This window comes from Scardinius erythrophthalmus, assembly GCF_964197995.2.
Source record: "Scardinius erythrophthalmus genome assembly, chromosome: 23".
Lineage (NCBI taxonomy): Eukaryota > Metazoa > Chordata > Actinopteri > Cypriniformes > Leuciscidae > Scardinius > Scardinius erythrophthalmus.
In genome coordinates, this window is record NC_138243.1 from 8,603,361 (window position 1) to 8,617,978 (window position 14,618).

General features: G+C 39.1%; 1 protein-coding gene across 1 annotated transcript; it reads right to left on the bottom strand.

Moving 5' to 3' along the window:
• Window positions 1-3,603: 3,603 nt before the first annotated feature.
• ambp (alpha-1-microglobulin/bikunin precursor) lies at window positions 3,604-9,253 on the bottom strand. The gene is made up of 10 exons (XM_081353711.1): window positions 8,986-9,253; window positions 7,619-7,764; window positions 7,395-7,471; window positions 7,196-7,312; window positions 5,959-6,060; window positions 5,822-5,868; window positions 5,624-5,699; window positions 4,274-4,441; window positions 3,833-4,009; window positions 3,604-3,754 (listed from the first exon to the last, which is right to left on the bottom strand). Exons 1-10 carry the CDS (start codon window positions 9,094-9,096, stop codon window positions 3,726-3,728), a joined length of 1,050 nt encoding a protein of 349 aa, XP_081209837.1. The 5' UTR covers window positions 9,097-9,253; the 3' UTR covers window positions 3,604-3,725.
• Between the last annotated feature and the right edge of the window lie 5,365 nt (window positions 9,254-14,618).

Below are 14,618 nucleotides of genomic sequence, written 5' to 3' on the forward strand. Positions count from 1 at the left end.
CGAATAGAGCGTCAAATTCGCGTCTAGTTCGATGCTTGAACAGTTTGAATCCATTCGCGAATAGGACGCGCCACGCGCTCAGAGCTAAGACGGGGATACAGATTAGGTGTCCCTAAAGAACCCTTATATGTCTATGCGCGTATCTAACCGTAGTTCCGCATTACATTAATTAATGTGCACGCGAGTTTTATTTATTTTCATACTGTGTATTCTCCGTGTAAATCCATGCACCAAACCGTGACGCACGTACCGAATGTACGTTCAATACGAATACATGTACGGTTCCACCCCTAATAGGTATCGGATCATATTTTTTTCTCCCCTCTGATATCCGATCTAGCATATGGGCCAGTATCCGCACGATACCGATGACGTGGATCGGATCGGGACATCCCTATTAAATATGGATGAAAACCTAAATATTAAATGTAATGAATATTGACTGAGTAATCCACTATTTCACGAGTTCACATGTTAATGAAATCTGATGTAGGCTAATATTATAATGCGTATTTGGCTTGCTGTCCGGGGGAGGGCTCCGTATAGGCCTGTCGCGATAGTCAATAATTAAATTAATCGCACGATAAAAAAAATGAGCTCGATAATTTTTCCGGCCGCGATAATTCCATTTGCATGCTTGTTTGTTTTCCTCGTCTCTCTCTCTCTCTCTCTACCAAAGAGACTGGATGACCACTCTCGGTTCCTTAGCGTATAGGAGGAGTGAACCCTCTTGTCAGTTGCAAGTGTGGGGAAGCGGGGAAGCGGCGCTTGTCAGTCACATGGTCTTTGTATGGGAAAGCGGGACTGCTTGTGACGACTGCCGGGAGAGAGAGAGAAGACGCTAGTTGAGTTGGAGCCTGGAGGAAAAGAAAAAGATTGAATCGGTTTCAAAGCCAAACGCAACAGTGAGCCCGTTCTCATGAAAAATTTCTCGTGCCATTTATACGCCAAAAATAGTTTTTTGCATGCATGATACGCACTTTATGGCGTGTAATACGCACGCACTCCTCACCCCTAATCCTAACCAAGTATTTTCAGTGCGTAGCATATACACGCAATAAAGTGCGTCTCCGTCTTCCCGACAGTACAAAATCACTCGGGCGTTTAGTGGACAAAGTAACAGGAGGACAGTGCAAAATGGTGTGATATGGCCTGTTGAGGCTTTTTTATTTGTTTACAAAGGTCCTAACTGGCAGTTTTGCCTGTTATGGAATGTATCACTATTTATGTCTGAGCCTAATGTTTAAGATTTTTTGAAGTGCAATTTTGTTTACATCCATTTTATTTATTGTTTTTGGTATTTATTCAAGTGTTTTTGTTAACAGACACTGAGAGTCCATTGCTTTTATTGTTTTTGGATGTTTTGTTCCTTTTTTGTGGATATTTAAAATGTTTTCCATTTTCAATGTTTAATATTCTTTAGAAATAAAGGTTTATAGGTCTTTGAAAAGTTGTACCTGCATTATTATGCCATTATCATTATATTAGATGAAAATGGTCTCAGAACGACAATATTATCGTTTATCGCAATAATTTCTTGGACAATTTATCATCCAGCAAAATTTGGTATCGTGACAGGCCTAGGGCTCCGAGCTCGGAATTCGGCCCGACCCCAGAGTACTCCCCCCTATGAATGTATAGATCATGGGTATCTATGAGCAGACCCATCTGAATGTGAGGTGATGGGGTGGTGGCGGGATGCTGAGAAATTTGTCATGAGACAGGAGGTAAGGGAAGGCTTTATTTATACTGGCTTCTTCTTGTGCTGATTGGATGATCACCTGAACATGCTCCTCCCGAACTTCGTTACATAAAACTTCTTTTTTTTTGGAGGAGGGTCAAAAATGACCATTTTCACCCAAGACCACTAAACATGAGATATAATACACAATAATCAATGTTATACTTGCATTTCTGTAGTCGAAGTCTGTTGATGGGATTCTGCTGGCACTGGCTCTGTTAGTGTTATCACCTCCTTCATCTCATGTGCAAATTTGTTGAACTTGGACTGTTTTTTAAAGGAGCCTTGAAATAAATATGAGATAATGTTCTCTGTGAGGCCACAATCTAGCCTATTGTTTCCCCGTTCACCTAATTTTCTGAAAAAAAGAAAGAATGATCAACGTGAGCTTGAGGTTAACAATAAAATCAATGTCTTTTTTTAAATACTTTTTATACTTTCAATGGAAATTCATCAGTATAAAATATTACTTTAATTTAGAAAAATACACTATAATAACTGTACATATACACTCTCAGAAAAAAGGTACAAAGCTGTCACTGGGGCAGTACCCTAAGGTACAAAAGCTAAAAGGTACCAATATGTAGGCTACACTTGAAGTAATAGGCCTAATAGGCCTACAGAGAGTAATGGTTAACGTTACCTTTTTTTCTGAGTGTATGAATAGAAGCAAACTTATTTAAATTAGCAGCTCAAAGACTAGAAACTTATTTCACAAACTTACCAGTTTTGATAAATGGTGAACAAACTTTTTTAGGAGGGGCTCGATGCTGACGGACGCCTCGATCTCTGAGCCCTCGCCGCCCTGCTGCTCACATAGTTTGCTCGTGATGACTGACAGGACTAAATTATTACTCTCATGGACTAACGTTTAGAACGTTATTTAAATATTTAACGTTACCACATAAAACGGATATAAAATCAACTCACACGGATTTTTTTTTTTTTTTTACACAAAACGCGATGGGTTTGAACTGTTTCTATGGCCGCGGTCTCGCAATTAACCTTATAAGTTATGCTAAAATATATATCTTAATTTATGGCTAAAAACAAAACAAATAATTGTAATAACAATAAGTTTAAAACGTAATAACAGTACGTTGGTTTTGTCAGGTAGTATTTACGAAGAAAGGTTTTCCGTCACGCGTCAGTAGGCCTAACGTTACAGACGCTATGTCAAGTGCACATAACTCGAAAGGGAACCAACGGATTTTTACAATACTTAAAACTAAACATACCTGAATTTCTGTGCTTTGTCTTCGGTGATATTTATTCCGGCTTCTTTCAATTTCTGAAGAAGATCCTCCGTCGACAGGAGTGAGACAGCCATAAGGAATAACCGTCGTTTTTTGTGCACAGTGACAGTCCCTCAACTTCTTCTCGCGCTTAAAGTGCACTCACTGCGCGGGCTACGATCCCATTGGCTGGTCAAATGCGTGTACTTGAACTTTGAGGCAAAGTAAAAGTACCCCATATAATTTTAAATAAACGTTGAATAGTTTTCGTCTACATTGCTTTTAAAAATTGCTTTTGCTAAAAATTTTTTTACATATGTATTTATTTTAACTCTAAATTGAAACTTCAAACTTATTTTATAAGTTAAAACAGCTATTATATTGCACAGTTTAAAATTAGCCTACAATTAAAAACACAGGCCTACTTTATTACATTTGCTTTATGTTTAAAACTTATCATCTTGATGCTTTGCATAATCATTAAAAGGTCATGGACTTGTGTACTGTTCAGAACCAGTGGCAGTCAGTATGGGCTCACTTGGCTCCAGCAGATTAATAAAAAAATAAAAACAACAACAACAACAACCACAGCATCTTAAAATGTATAAAAATAAACTGCACAACCAGACAATTTAACAGGTTTCTATTTATTGTTTTAATGTTGAAGTAAATGGCTTTTGGAAACAGATCCATGTTGCACTTTTCTGTTTTAAAAACGAAGTAATGCTCCTTTCTTATTCACACCATTCTCAGTTCACTGTGAGAAACTCGTCATCTCCTGCAGATCCAAAAACAAAAAATTACACAACAAAAAAATGTGTTGTTGTTTTCCCCCAGTGTAATGTGTGTGTCCTACCGCTTCTCAGCATGACTCCGCAATACTCCTCACACTCCTTCTGGCTGTAGAACTTGTTGCCATTGCCCTTGCAGCCTCCATATGTGAAGGACACACACTTTCCAGCAGAAGAATCGAAGGCCCACAGGGCTATGGATAATTTACAAGGACCAGCGTCCATAGGCAGTCTACAGGCAGCTAGATGGACAAAATACACTATATATTAGGACCACACCAAGACTGCATTTTTACATTTTTGATAAAACATTGTTTAGTATGTTTTTAAAGCCATTTTAATTACAAGGACTCAGGAAATGTCCTCTTTAACCATGTTTATGCTGTAATACCAGTGTAATACCCATGTCATTATGCAAATTTGTGTCCTCATCAATCATATAAAGCACACACACACACACACACACACACACACACACACACACACACACACACACACACACACACCCTCAGTGCGACAGCTCTGCAGACACTCCTTTTCTGTCACAAAGTTGTTCTGGTTCCCCATACAGCCTCCATAGGTGAACATCTGACAGGTCATGATGGACGAGTTGTAATGGAAGCGCTGCATCATCCCGAAGCACGGACCGGAATCTGGCTCGGACTTACATGCTTCTACAGACACACACACACACACACACACACACACACACACACACACACACACACACACACACAGGTCAAAAGCAATATCAAAGCAATATCAAACTCTAGTCTTTAATCATAATGTAATTAAACTATATTTTTCTATATCAAAGCAATGATTATTGACTTTCATCATTCCTCACTCTGTGTTCTCTTTCTCGCGTAATAAAATAATGTAAAAACAATGTAAGATACACTACTGTTCAAAAGTTTGGAGTCAGTAAGATTTTTGGTTTGAAAGAAATGAATACTTTTATTCAGCAAGGAAGCATTAAATAGCTCAAAAATGACAGTAAAGACATTTAAAAAGTAGATATTTCAAATAAAAGCTGTTCTTTTGAATGTTCTATTCATCAATCTTGAAAGAAATGCATCACAGTTTCCACAAAAATCAGCAATATATTTCAGCAAAACTCTTTTTAACATTGATAATAATAATAAATGTTTTTTGAGCATCAAATCATCATATTAGAATGATTTCTGAAGGATCATGACACTGAAGACTGGAGTAATGATGCTGAAAATTCAGTTTTGATCACAGGAATAAATTACGTTTTAAAATATATTACAATAGAAAACATCTATTTTAAATTGTAATGATATTTATTATCTAATAATAATAATAATAAATCTTATCTGTATTTTTGATCAAATAAATGCAGCTTTTAAAAAATAATTGTAAAAAATAAATAAATAAATAATGCACATAGAAAGGGAATCTTTTTATTTTTCATAGTTTTATATATATTTTTTGAAGCCTGCCCAAATAAGCAAGACACATTTCCTCAATAACCATCCAAACAGGAAATATATTACAAAAAAGTATTTTAAACTGCATTTAAAAAAAAAAAAAATGTGTTTATTTATTAATTAATTATTTAACATGTCTTTTTATGGCCTCAATAATTTTGTGATTACTACTGACATATTTACTACTTACATATTAAATAAAATGGTTACCATCCAGTCATAAAACCTACAGATATACCCCAAAATATATAAACTTTCTCTTATACATTGCTAAAAAAAAAATTTGTCATACGTTTTTTTTTTTTAGCAATGTATAAAAGTTATTTGAGAACTACCCATGTATGAATCCTGATTGTTTCCTTCTAAATATGAAGGAGGCCCATTATTGGCAGTGTTACTCACCAGGCCCTCTGAACATGGGTGTGTCGTCGCCCGATCCCTCCTCAGGGGGCGCCACAACCACATTCCTCCTCGCCCTCTGTTATGAGCCAATCAGATAACAGCATCACTGGTTACACTTTACACTTTTAAATAAACTATATTGATTGTTTATGCTGTACGTATTGTTTAGATGTCTTGTGATGATGGCGAGCTCTTCACCTGGATCTGTGGCTCTGGTGTGACCGGCTCGCCTGGAACACACTCCCCTGATGACAGAGAAGGACAGAAAGGCATAAATAATGACATATGGTCAGAATAAAAGGAGTGTTTGGCACTGGTCCGTGCCATGAGGATACCTTTGTTCTTTTTGATAACTACAGTGTCGTCACCCATTCCCTGTTTAGCCACCAGAGTCTTGAAGTCTTCGATGAGAGCGGGCCGCAGTTGCATGCTACGTCCTACAGGGGGAGTATAACTAGATCATTAAAGTTCACAAGCACAAACATGTGTTCTCGCTGTCTATGTTCAGAACTGAACGCTAGCTTATTACTTACTGAATACTGTATTCTGCCTGATATTATTATATACAAAATAATGAACGGTAGTTCTTCTGAATAAGTAATTACTTAACGACAATTAAAAAGTTCTATATAGTATGAATGTAATCCACATGTACTACATCCGTCATTGTCATGTGACCTTACCAGCATCAGTTACGTCACTTCACAGCCATTCACAAATCCTCTCTCATGGCCTCATGGGACACTGTGAATTCGGACACTACCCTTTTCTTATACTGCTTTTCGCCTCCCAGACAGCAACATTGTGTCAGCCCAGATCCGGGCCACATCTGGTGGGCTACATGTGGATCTGGGCTGGACACTATTTTGCTGTCTGGGCAATTATGTAGTACAAATTTATGCAATTTCGGGTGCAGCCCATTAAAACAGCAGTAGCCTACCCCTTGTTGTGGTCACATGACCACATACTGCATGTGAATGGCATTCATTTATTTAAAAATACTAAAGTTTTTTTTTAATTAAACAGCATTTAGTTCAATGTGATGTAATTTAAACATTCAGTAGGCTCATATAAGCTCTAAACATAGACTAAACACACACACATATAATGACTATGTAGTAGGCAATTCTATTTTGAACATAGTCATTAAAGTCATTAAGAGAGAGTTTGAGTAGAAACAAAAGATGAAAATCATAGAAGGGTGTCTTACCACACACTTCTTTGTCTCATACTGTTTTCATTTGCATGTTAGCATTAGCATTTAGCTAAATTAATTGTTTGTTTCCATACATTTAAAACTTGTGGTGGCAACTTTGCCTCATATTCCTTGCTATTTTCTTCAACTGAAAGGCGAGTCATCAAACCATCACAAACTCCTTATCATCCGGTGTGGGTAATATTAGCAGCAAAAAAAAAAAAAAAGTAAAATCCCCAGAAATAATCTATAATGCATGCCCATATTTGGTAAGTTATTTTTTAAAGTACTTGATTTGAGGTCAAAGCTCATCAAGAAATTATGGAAATTGTGAAAAAAAGTTGAAGTGTTTCCTAAAAAGAAAAGGGTTGTTTTACCGTAGAGTTTCACAGCTATGGATTTTTCCCCGCCCGTTTTTTGTTTATACGTCACCACCAGCGCATACTCATCGTAGTTCGTGCCAACCACATACGTGTCCACATCGGCGTTCCACTCTACAGGCCGAAAGACACCCAAACCACAGTCAGATAACAGTGACATGAACCCAGTGATTGACAGCTGTGGTGTTGTACCCACTGGCATTGTGGTAGTGAAATCTTCCAGGTGTTTTGGTCAGCTGATATTCTCCACTGATGGACTTACAGGTGCCATGTCTGCAAAATAGACGAATAATATGTCATATGGGTCTCAAGACACACAAACTGCTTTTGAGGGTATGAAATAAAAGAGTTTCATACACTGGCTGCATTGTTCCCTTGGTGTAATATTATTCTATTGTTAGTTGCATGAGTGTGTGTTACCTGAGGCTGATGCGGGTCATGCTGATGGTCTGAGTCGAGACGCCGGACTGCTGGAGCTCCATCGAGCCGATGGATGCCTCTCCCTTATGACGCTTGAACCAAGGGCACGTGGACGCTATCGCAATATCATACCATTTTCCCATGAACTTCCAGAGGTGGAGCGGAGGTGTCAGATTCGGAGGAGGTCAATTAGAGGTCAGTTAGATCAGTGGATCTCAAACCTTTTGACTTCAGGTTACCTACTTTCTTGAGTAGGCCTAACTACACTGTAAGTACAAGTACCGTAAAATAAAGTGTAACCGTAACAATTTTCATGCTTGTTTTGTCATATGGATTTTTGTTGAGAAATAATAATAAAATGATCTGCATATTCATAACAGGAATGAAAAGAAAAGTGTCAGCCAAGTGTAATGGCAACAAAATGTGTGTGTTCATGGACTTTTCAGTCAGTTGTCATTTGTTCCTTTGTTCTGTTTCCCGCCACTAGTCTGTCTCCCTGGTTGGTGGTGCAACAGGGCAGAATATTGCATAGTTATTTACATGTTGTGCAATAGCCAGAAAGTCATTTAATGCAGACTTCACCTTAACACTGGTGGTATATGGAAGAAAAAAAAAAAAGGTTATTGAAATGTGTATAAAGCAACCAAATTAACTAAGACCTATAAAGTAATATTACAATATAATATTTTTTGTTTGTTTGTTTTGTTAGCAATAGATTTCAACTGAACATTTTGCATAATGTTAGGTTAGTCGGCAGCACAAATGTTTTAAATGTAAATATTGTATACAATAATTATATTACTAAAATGAATTATTATTTTGGCTATTTCATGATTTGCTTAGATTCTATTTGTTTCATGTTATAATATATTTTTTTCTCAAAATATTGTATTTTAATTATTACAAAATAAAAGATTGCTAAAATGCAAATAACAAGCCTAATTTTAAACTGATTCATATTTTTTTGTTTCATATTTATTTCGTGTTTAAAAGGTTGTATGTACTTTTTTGTTTTATATACATTTTTTCTCAAATAATATTTTATATTACATATATTTTTTAATAGATATATTTTAAATACATATATTTTTTAAATTTGAAAAGTGGTGTTCTAAAATTAGTGTCAATAAACAATAAGTTCCCATTGTGACATACAGTGTGACCCTTGGGGCATGTTGTCACAAAAGGTCAAAAGTCCTTTTTCCCGACCAATAATGGTTGAAGTGTTCAATACATAATATGTAATCAAAGCATTTGAGTTTTTGTGTCGATATAGAAATCAACTGTATCGAAACTGTAAATATGAAAACTTGTCCTGGTCTCCTATGCATAAACAGTCTCTTAAACTTCCAAAAGGAAACACTTACCTGTTTTACATCAAAGCTCTCCTGGGTCTCGAGGACGGGCTCATCGGGCAGAGGCCCAGCATGCAACAGTCCCAGGAGGGGCAGCAGGAACACCAGAACAACACGCATCATTCTGTCTGTCTGTGATCCGAATGAAGTTCTGATCCCAAAGCCAAATGAGAACCACTACCACTCCATCCACAGGACATCGACCTGCAGGCCATGTGTGCAACACCACCCCCAAAACCAGTCCAACAAAACAAATAGAACAAAGTTCTTCTTATCGGTCTATTGACTCCAACCTGTGCCTTTTTGTTTTGGCTGAAACTCTGACAAATCACATGATTCTGTTAAATAATTGAATAATAGATTATTCCTACAATTCAGTAGCCTATGTAAGAGTCAAAAAGATTTAATCTTCAGTTTTTTTTGTTGAGTGACTTTGTAGAATGAAATAAATATATTGTCTGCTCTGCAACAAATAACATACCCTCACAGAATTAGATTTTTATTTACTATTACCAAACATCTGTAACCAAAAATGGCATGTTTGACAGTTTGAGGCCGTTGATACACCATATATAGGGTGATATCAGCTAAATTGGGCCTGTAGAAATTTAGCAGAAAGTTCTAGGCTGATTTGGCTGTTGCTACTGGAATGGTGGGTCCATTAAAACTCATTCAGTCATCAAGTACTTTTCCCAGTTTATTTGTGGTGACATATAGGAGTAGACATTTCACAGATGGCAGTGATGGTAATTGTTGGTTTCTAAAACCCATAAACAAAACCATTAATTAATACAAACACAATTGCAAATCTTAAATCATACATCTGAAATCAGCTTTAACAATCAAATGAGTATAACATTAAAGAACTACTAAACAACTAAAACTCAATATATCAAACACATAATCCTTTAAACTAAACAATCAAAAAGGAAACTTACATGGTCAACAACGCAACAATTCCACACAAGCCATGTCTGAACAACAGCTTTTTGGTTCAAACAAGAGGAGACTGCAACATAATTAGTAAGGGGCCACAGGTGCTCTTTATCAAGACTCAGTCAGCCAATCAGATCACAGCAGGATTTTCCACAGCCGCCCCCAAATATGTTAACATATTTGCATTTACAGAAAGTTCATGTGATTGAATTATCAGAATCAGTCAATTCAGGAAGAACAATCAGACGGCTGACTGGACGAATTAAATATTTCCCTTTGCTGAAAATCTCAGCAACTCTCACTCTTCCATCAGAACTTGGCAAAATCTTACTGACAGTTCCTATAGGCCAGTGTCCCCGAGGAAGCTGAGGTTCCACAATCATGACGATGGCAGAAGGAGCAATAGGATTACCATCAAGTTCCCACTTTTGACGAGTCTGAAGACTTGGAAGATAATCTCGAACAAAACTGACCCAGAAACGATCCGCAAGAACTTGGCTGTGTCTCCACTTTCTACGGGTAAGTAGTTCTGAATCTGCATACACCACTTGAGGAAGAGATGCATCTCGCCGCCCCATCAGTAGGATATTTGGTGTGATTGGATCAGGGTCTGAAAGATTTGAAGATACATAGCCGAGAGGTTTCGAGTTTAACAACTCCTCAATTTCAACGAGCACTGTATACAAAACTTCCTCTGAGACTACTTGTATTCCCAAAACTACTCGTAATGCCGTCTTAACAGACCGTATCTCTCTCTCCCAAGTACCTCCAAAATGGGGAGAATATGGCGGATTGAATGAGAATTTAATTTGCTGTTGGGCAAGTATCTCTTGGAAAGAGGGACTAAGCTGCGAAAATGCCTCCCGGAGTTCTCTTTCTCCTCCCTTGAAATTAGTTCCTTGATCAGATAATATTTCATAGGGCCTACCTCTACGGGCTGCAAATCTTCGAAGGGCCAAGAGGAAACTGTCAGTATCCATACCAGAGAGGAGTTCTAAATGAAGACACCGTGTCGTCTGGCATTTGAATATAATGCCCCACCTCTTCTCATGTCGGCGACCTACTTTGATGGTTAAAGGCCCAAAACAATCCATACCTGTCGACCAAAAGGGGGGCTTATACAGGCGAAGCCTGGAAACTGGTAGATCGGCCATTCTAGGAACTGAAGGCACACCTTTCCACTTCCTACATTCAAGACATGATCTCTGAATCTTCTTTATTAACTGTCGCCCTCTCAGAACCCAGTATTTCCGACGAAGCTGAGCGAACACTCTTTGTGGTCCTGGATGGCACAGAGTGGAGTCATAATCAGCAACCAAAAGTTTGGTAACATGATTCTCAGGATCTAAAACAATTGGATTAATAGCTTCAAGATCCAAATCCTCACTCTGACGAAGTCGTCCACCCACTCTTATCAGCTCTGTAACGGGATCATACTCTGGTGCCAAACCAACTAAACGGCTGTGTGAGGGAGCTCCATGACCATCTTTAAGCAGTTTATATTCCTCAGGGAAATCTTCCATCTGGGCTTGACGCAAAAGACATAATTCTGCTTGTGTTTGAGAAGGTTTAGTCTCAGCTCTTAATTCCATAGAGAGGTGCTCAACAGTTGCTGCAATCAACTCTGACCAGGTATTGAATTGAGATGCATCATACTTTAGAGAGTTTACTGATGCTTGATTAAGTCCACAAAACAAAGGTTTTCTCAGCTCTGTCCCATCCTCCTCTGTTCTTAAGGCTGGAGATTTTGGCCATTGCTGATGGGGCAAATATAGAAAGGGAGGTCCTTGAAACCAGGAACTGGTTGCGGACAATTGATCAAGTCTCTTGCCCCGAGTGATGTCATCTGCTGGATTACTTACAGTGTCAACATATCTCCACTGATCCGGACTAGTATACTCAAGAATCTCTGTAATGCGGTTTGCCACGAAGATCTTGTACCGGCAGGATTCGGATTGAATCCAGGTCAACACAGTTGTGGAATCAGACCAAAGTGTCACCCTTTCAACATCCAAGGTAAGTTCCTTTTGCAACAGGTTTGCCAGCTGAGCCCCGGTCAGAGCAGCACACAGTTCCAAACGAGGAATAGAAATGGTCTTCTTCGGTGCTACCCTTGAACGAGCCATAACCAGAGATATAGAAATCTCACCATTTCCGTTTACCAGACGCAAATAGGCAACTGAACCATAGGCCTTTTCGGATGCGTCGCAGAATATGTGAAGCTCTCTGATGACTGGATCTTCCCAGTTCGTTCTTAGACCATACCATCGAGGTACTTGGAGCTTGACCAAATCTGGCAACTCTCCTTCCCATGCCTTCCAAGCTGCCTTGATCCCCTCCGGGATATCTGGATTATCCCATCCTCTGTTAGGTTTCATCCATAATTGTTGCAGAAGAACTTTAGCACGTGTCGTGAATGGAATAATAAAACCCAGAGGGTCATACTGACGAGCAAGTACCCGATATACAACTCGCAAAGTTAGGACAGTATACTCCACTAGACGGTGCGTGTAGTTCAAAGTATCCTGTAAGCAATGCCAACTTAGTCCAAGAGTTCCCTCGCATGGATCTGTGCAGTCATGACTTAACCACAGGTCAGTAGCTACTGAACGAGCTTCGGCTGGTAAGTGGTCAGTCACAGAGACATGGTTACTGGCCCACTGTCGAATCTCAAAACCTCCTTCAGCCAAGGAAGAACGCAATTTCATAAGCATCTCCTTGGCCTCTTTAGTAGTTTGAAAACTTTGTAGGCAATTGTCCACATAAAAGGAATGCAAGACAGAAGACTGCACATCTTGAAATTCAACAGGAAGGTTTTGAACACATTTCTGGAGAGCATATATGGCACAACAAGGGCTACATGTAGCACCAAAAGGCAAGACCTGCCATTCATAGACATCGACTGGATCATTTCTTCTCATATTTCGCCAAAAGAAGCGTAGCAAAGGAGAATCAGAAGCCAGGAGGCAAACTTGATGGAACATTGATCTAATGTCTCCACTTATCGCAACTTGATGTTCTCTAAACCGAAGTAAAACTCCTATCAAGGTAGGGCCTAGAACCGGTCCAGGTAACAAATAGTCATTCAAACTCTCTCCGTGATACTGATAGGAACAATTAAATACCACACGATGCTTGCCATTATGTTCCACAAGATGGTGGGGAATATACCAAGATTCGTCACTGAGATCAATCTCATTTAACTTCAGTTTCTTAACACATCCAGCTTCAATGAGTTTCTGAATTTCTTTCTCATAAATAGCTGCTTGTTCAGGATCCTTAGCTAGCTGTCTCTCCATTCGACGCAAAGCCGGCATTACTGCCTCTTGAGGTGCTTTAAGGACTGGTGCATTCTCAACTCGAAGTAAAGGAGTCGCATATCTTTTGATTCCGTTCATTTCTTCAAGCTTTGTTTTCTCGTCTAGACACTCGAGAGCTTTCTTATCTTGTTTAGACCGCAAAGCATGCTTTGGAGTCTGAGAGAAAGGAACTACGTCAACTTGCCATAACTTCTCCACATCTTTATGCAACTGATCCATGGAGAGAGATGCCTGGAAGAAACACTGAGCCGTGGAATTAGTCTTCTCACCCAAGAAAGTAGGTCCATGTAATGCCCATCCCAGTCGAGTATGCAAAGCAGCTGGACTTCCAGGAGGACCAAAACGTACTCGCTCTTTGGAGCAAAGAAGGTGAGGATGATCAGCTCCCACTAGTAACAAAGGTTTAACTCTCTGAAACTCCTCCAGAGGGAGGCCTCTTAGATGTTGGTAGCGTCTCTGTAGGACTTGCACAGGATAAGTCTGTTCAGGTAAGTCAATCATTTGAGCAGTAAAGGCACCTTGTATCTGGTATTTACTTTGCTTGTGAGAAGCTGGAGATATAGTGAAGGAAACCGTTGCACCTTCAATTTTCTCTGTGTCTTGCTGAATGGTTCGAAGAACCAATGATTCTGCCGCCCCATGAAGACCTAAACTCTCTGCTGCAGAAGACATGAGCATAGTTCTCTCAGAACCGTCATCTAGGATGGCATACGTCTCCAGAGTCTTTCCTTTGTGGCTCAGAACTACCTTCACAATTTTCAGAAGAACAGAGTTCGGACCACTTGATCGGCTCAAATAAAATATCCTAGAATGTGGTTTGCGAACATTTACTTCATGCAGTACTCCTAAGTGACGATCTTGACACAATGGACATTTTCCTCTTAAGTCACACTTAGATGATCTATGGGCCCAACCACATCTCCAACAACGATTATTGTCAACAATCCACTTCCGTTTGGCTGCCGTATCGAAGCTCTGAAATTCAGGACAATGACTGAGATGATGATCATTACTGCCACAGCTTGCACATGACGGTTTAAGGCCTTCCTTACCGTGTCGCTGAATTTCGTGGTTTGCAGTTTCAGTGTTCTTTCTTTGAGTGGAATTAACTTCCTGACTTATGCCATGAAGAAAAGTAGCTGTGTGATATTGGGACTTGGTAGGCCTTGCTTCTCTTACTTGGTACTTCTTCATATTTCGAGATTGTTCAAACACTTGGGTAGCTAGATTCTGACAATCTGCTTCCTCTTCCAACCAAACTGAAAAATTCACCAAGTTATAGGACTGGTCTAGTCTGGTGGTTTTGGCATATCTTGCAAAACTAGCAACCTGATGTGGTGGAAGTTTACTGAGTAACTGATGGACATGTGATGCACAAGATAATTCCTT

Excerpts from the sequence above, each read along its gene's own strand:
- ambp (XM_081353711.1), bottom strand. The coding sequence starts at position 9,096 with ATGATGCGTGTTGTTCTGGTGTTCCTGCTGCCCCTCCTGGGACTGTTG. Across the intron at positions 7,472-7,618 it reads ATGACCCGCATCAGCCTCAG|ACATGGCACCTGTAAGTCCA; the intron begins GTAACACACACT and ends TCTATTTTGCAG. Across the intron at positions 3,755-3,832 it reads CGGAGTCATGCTGAGAAGCG|GAGATGACGAGTTTCTCACA; the intron begins GTAGGACACACA and ends TTGGATCTGCAG.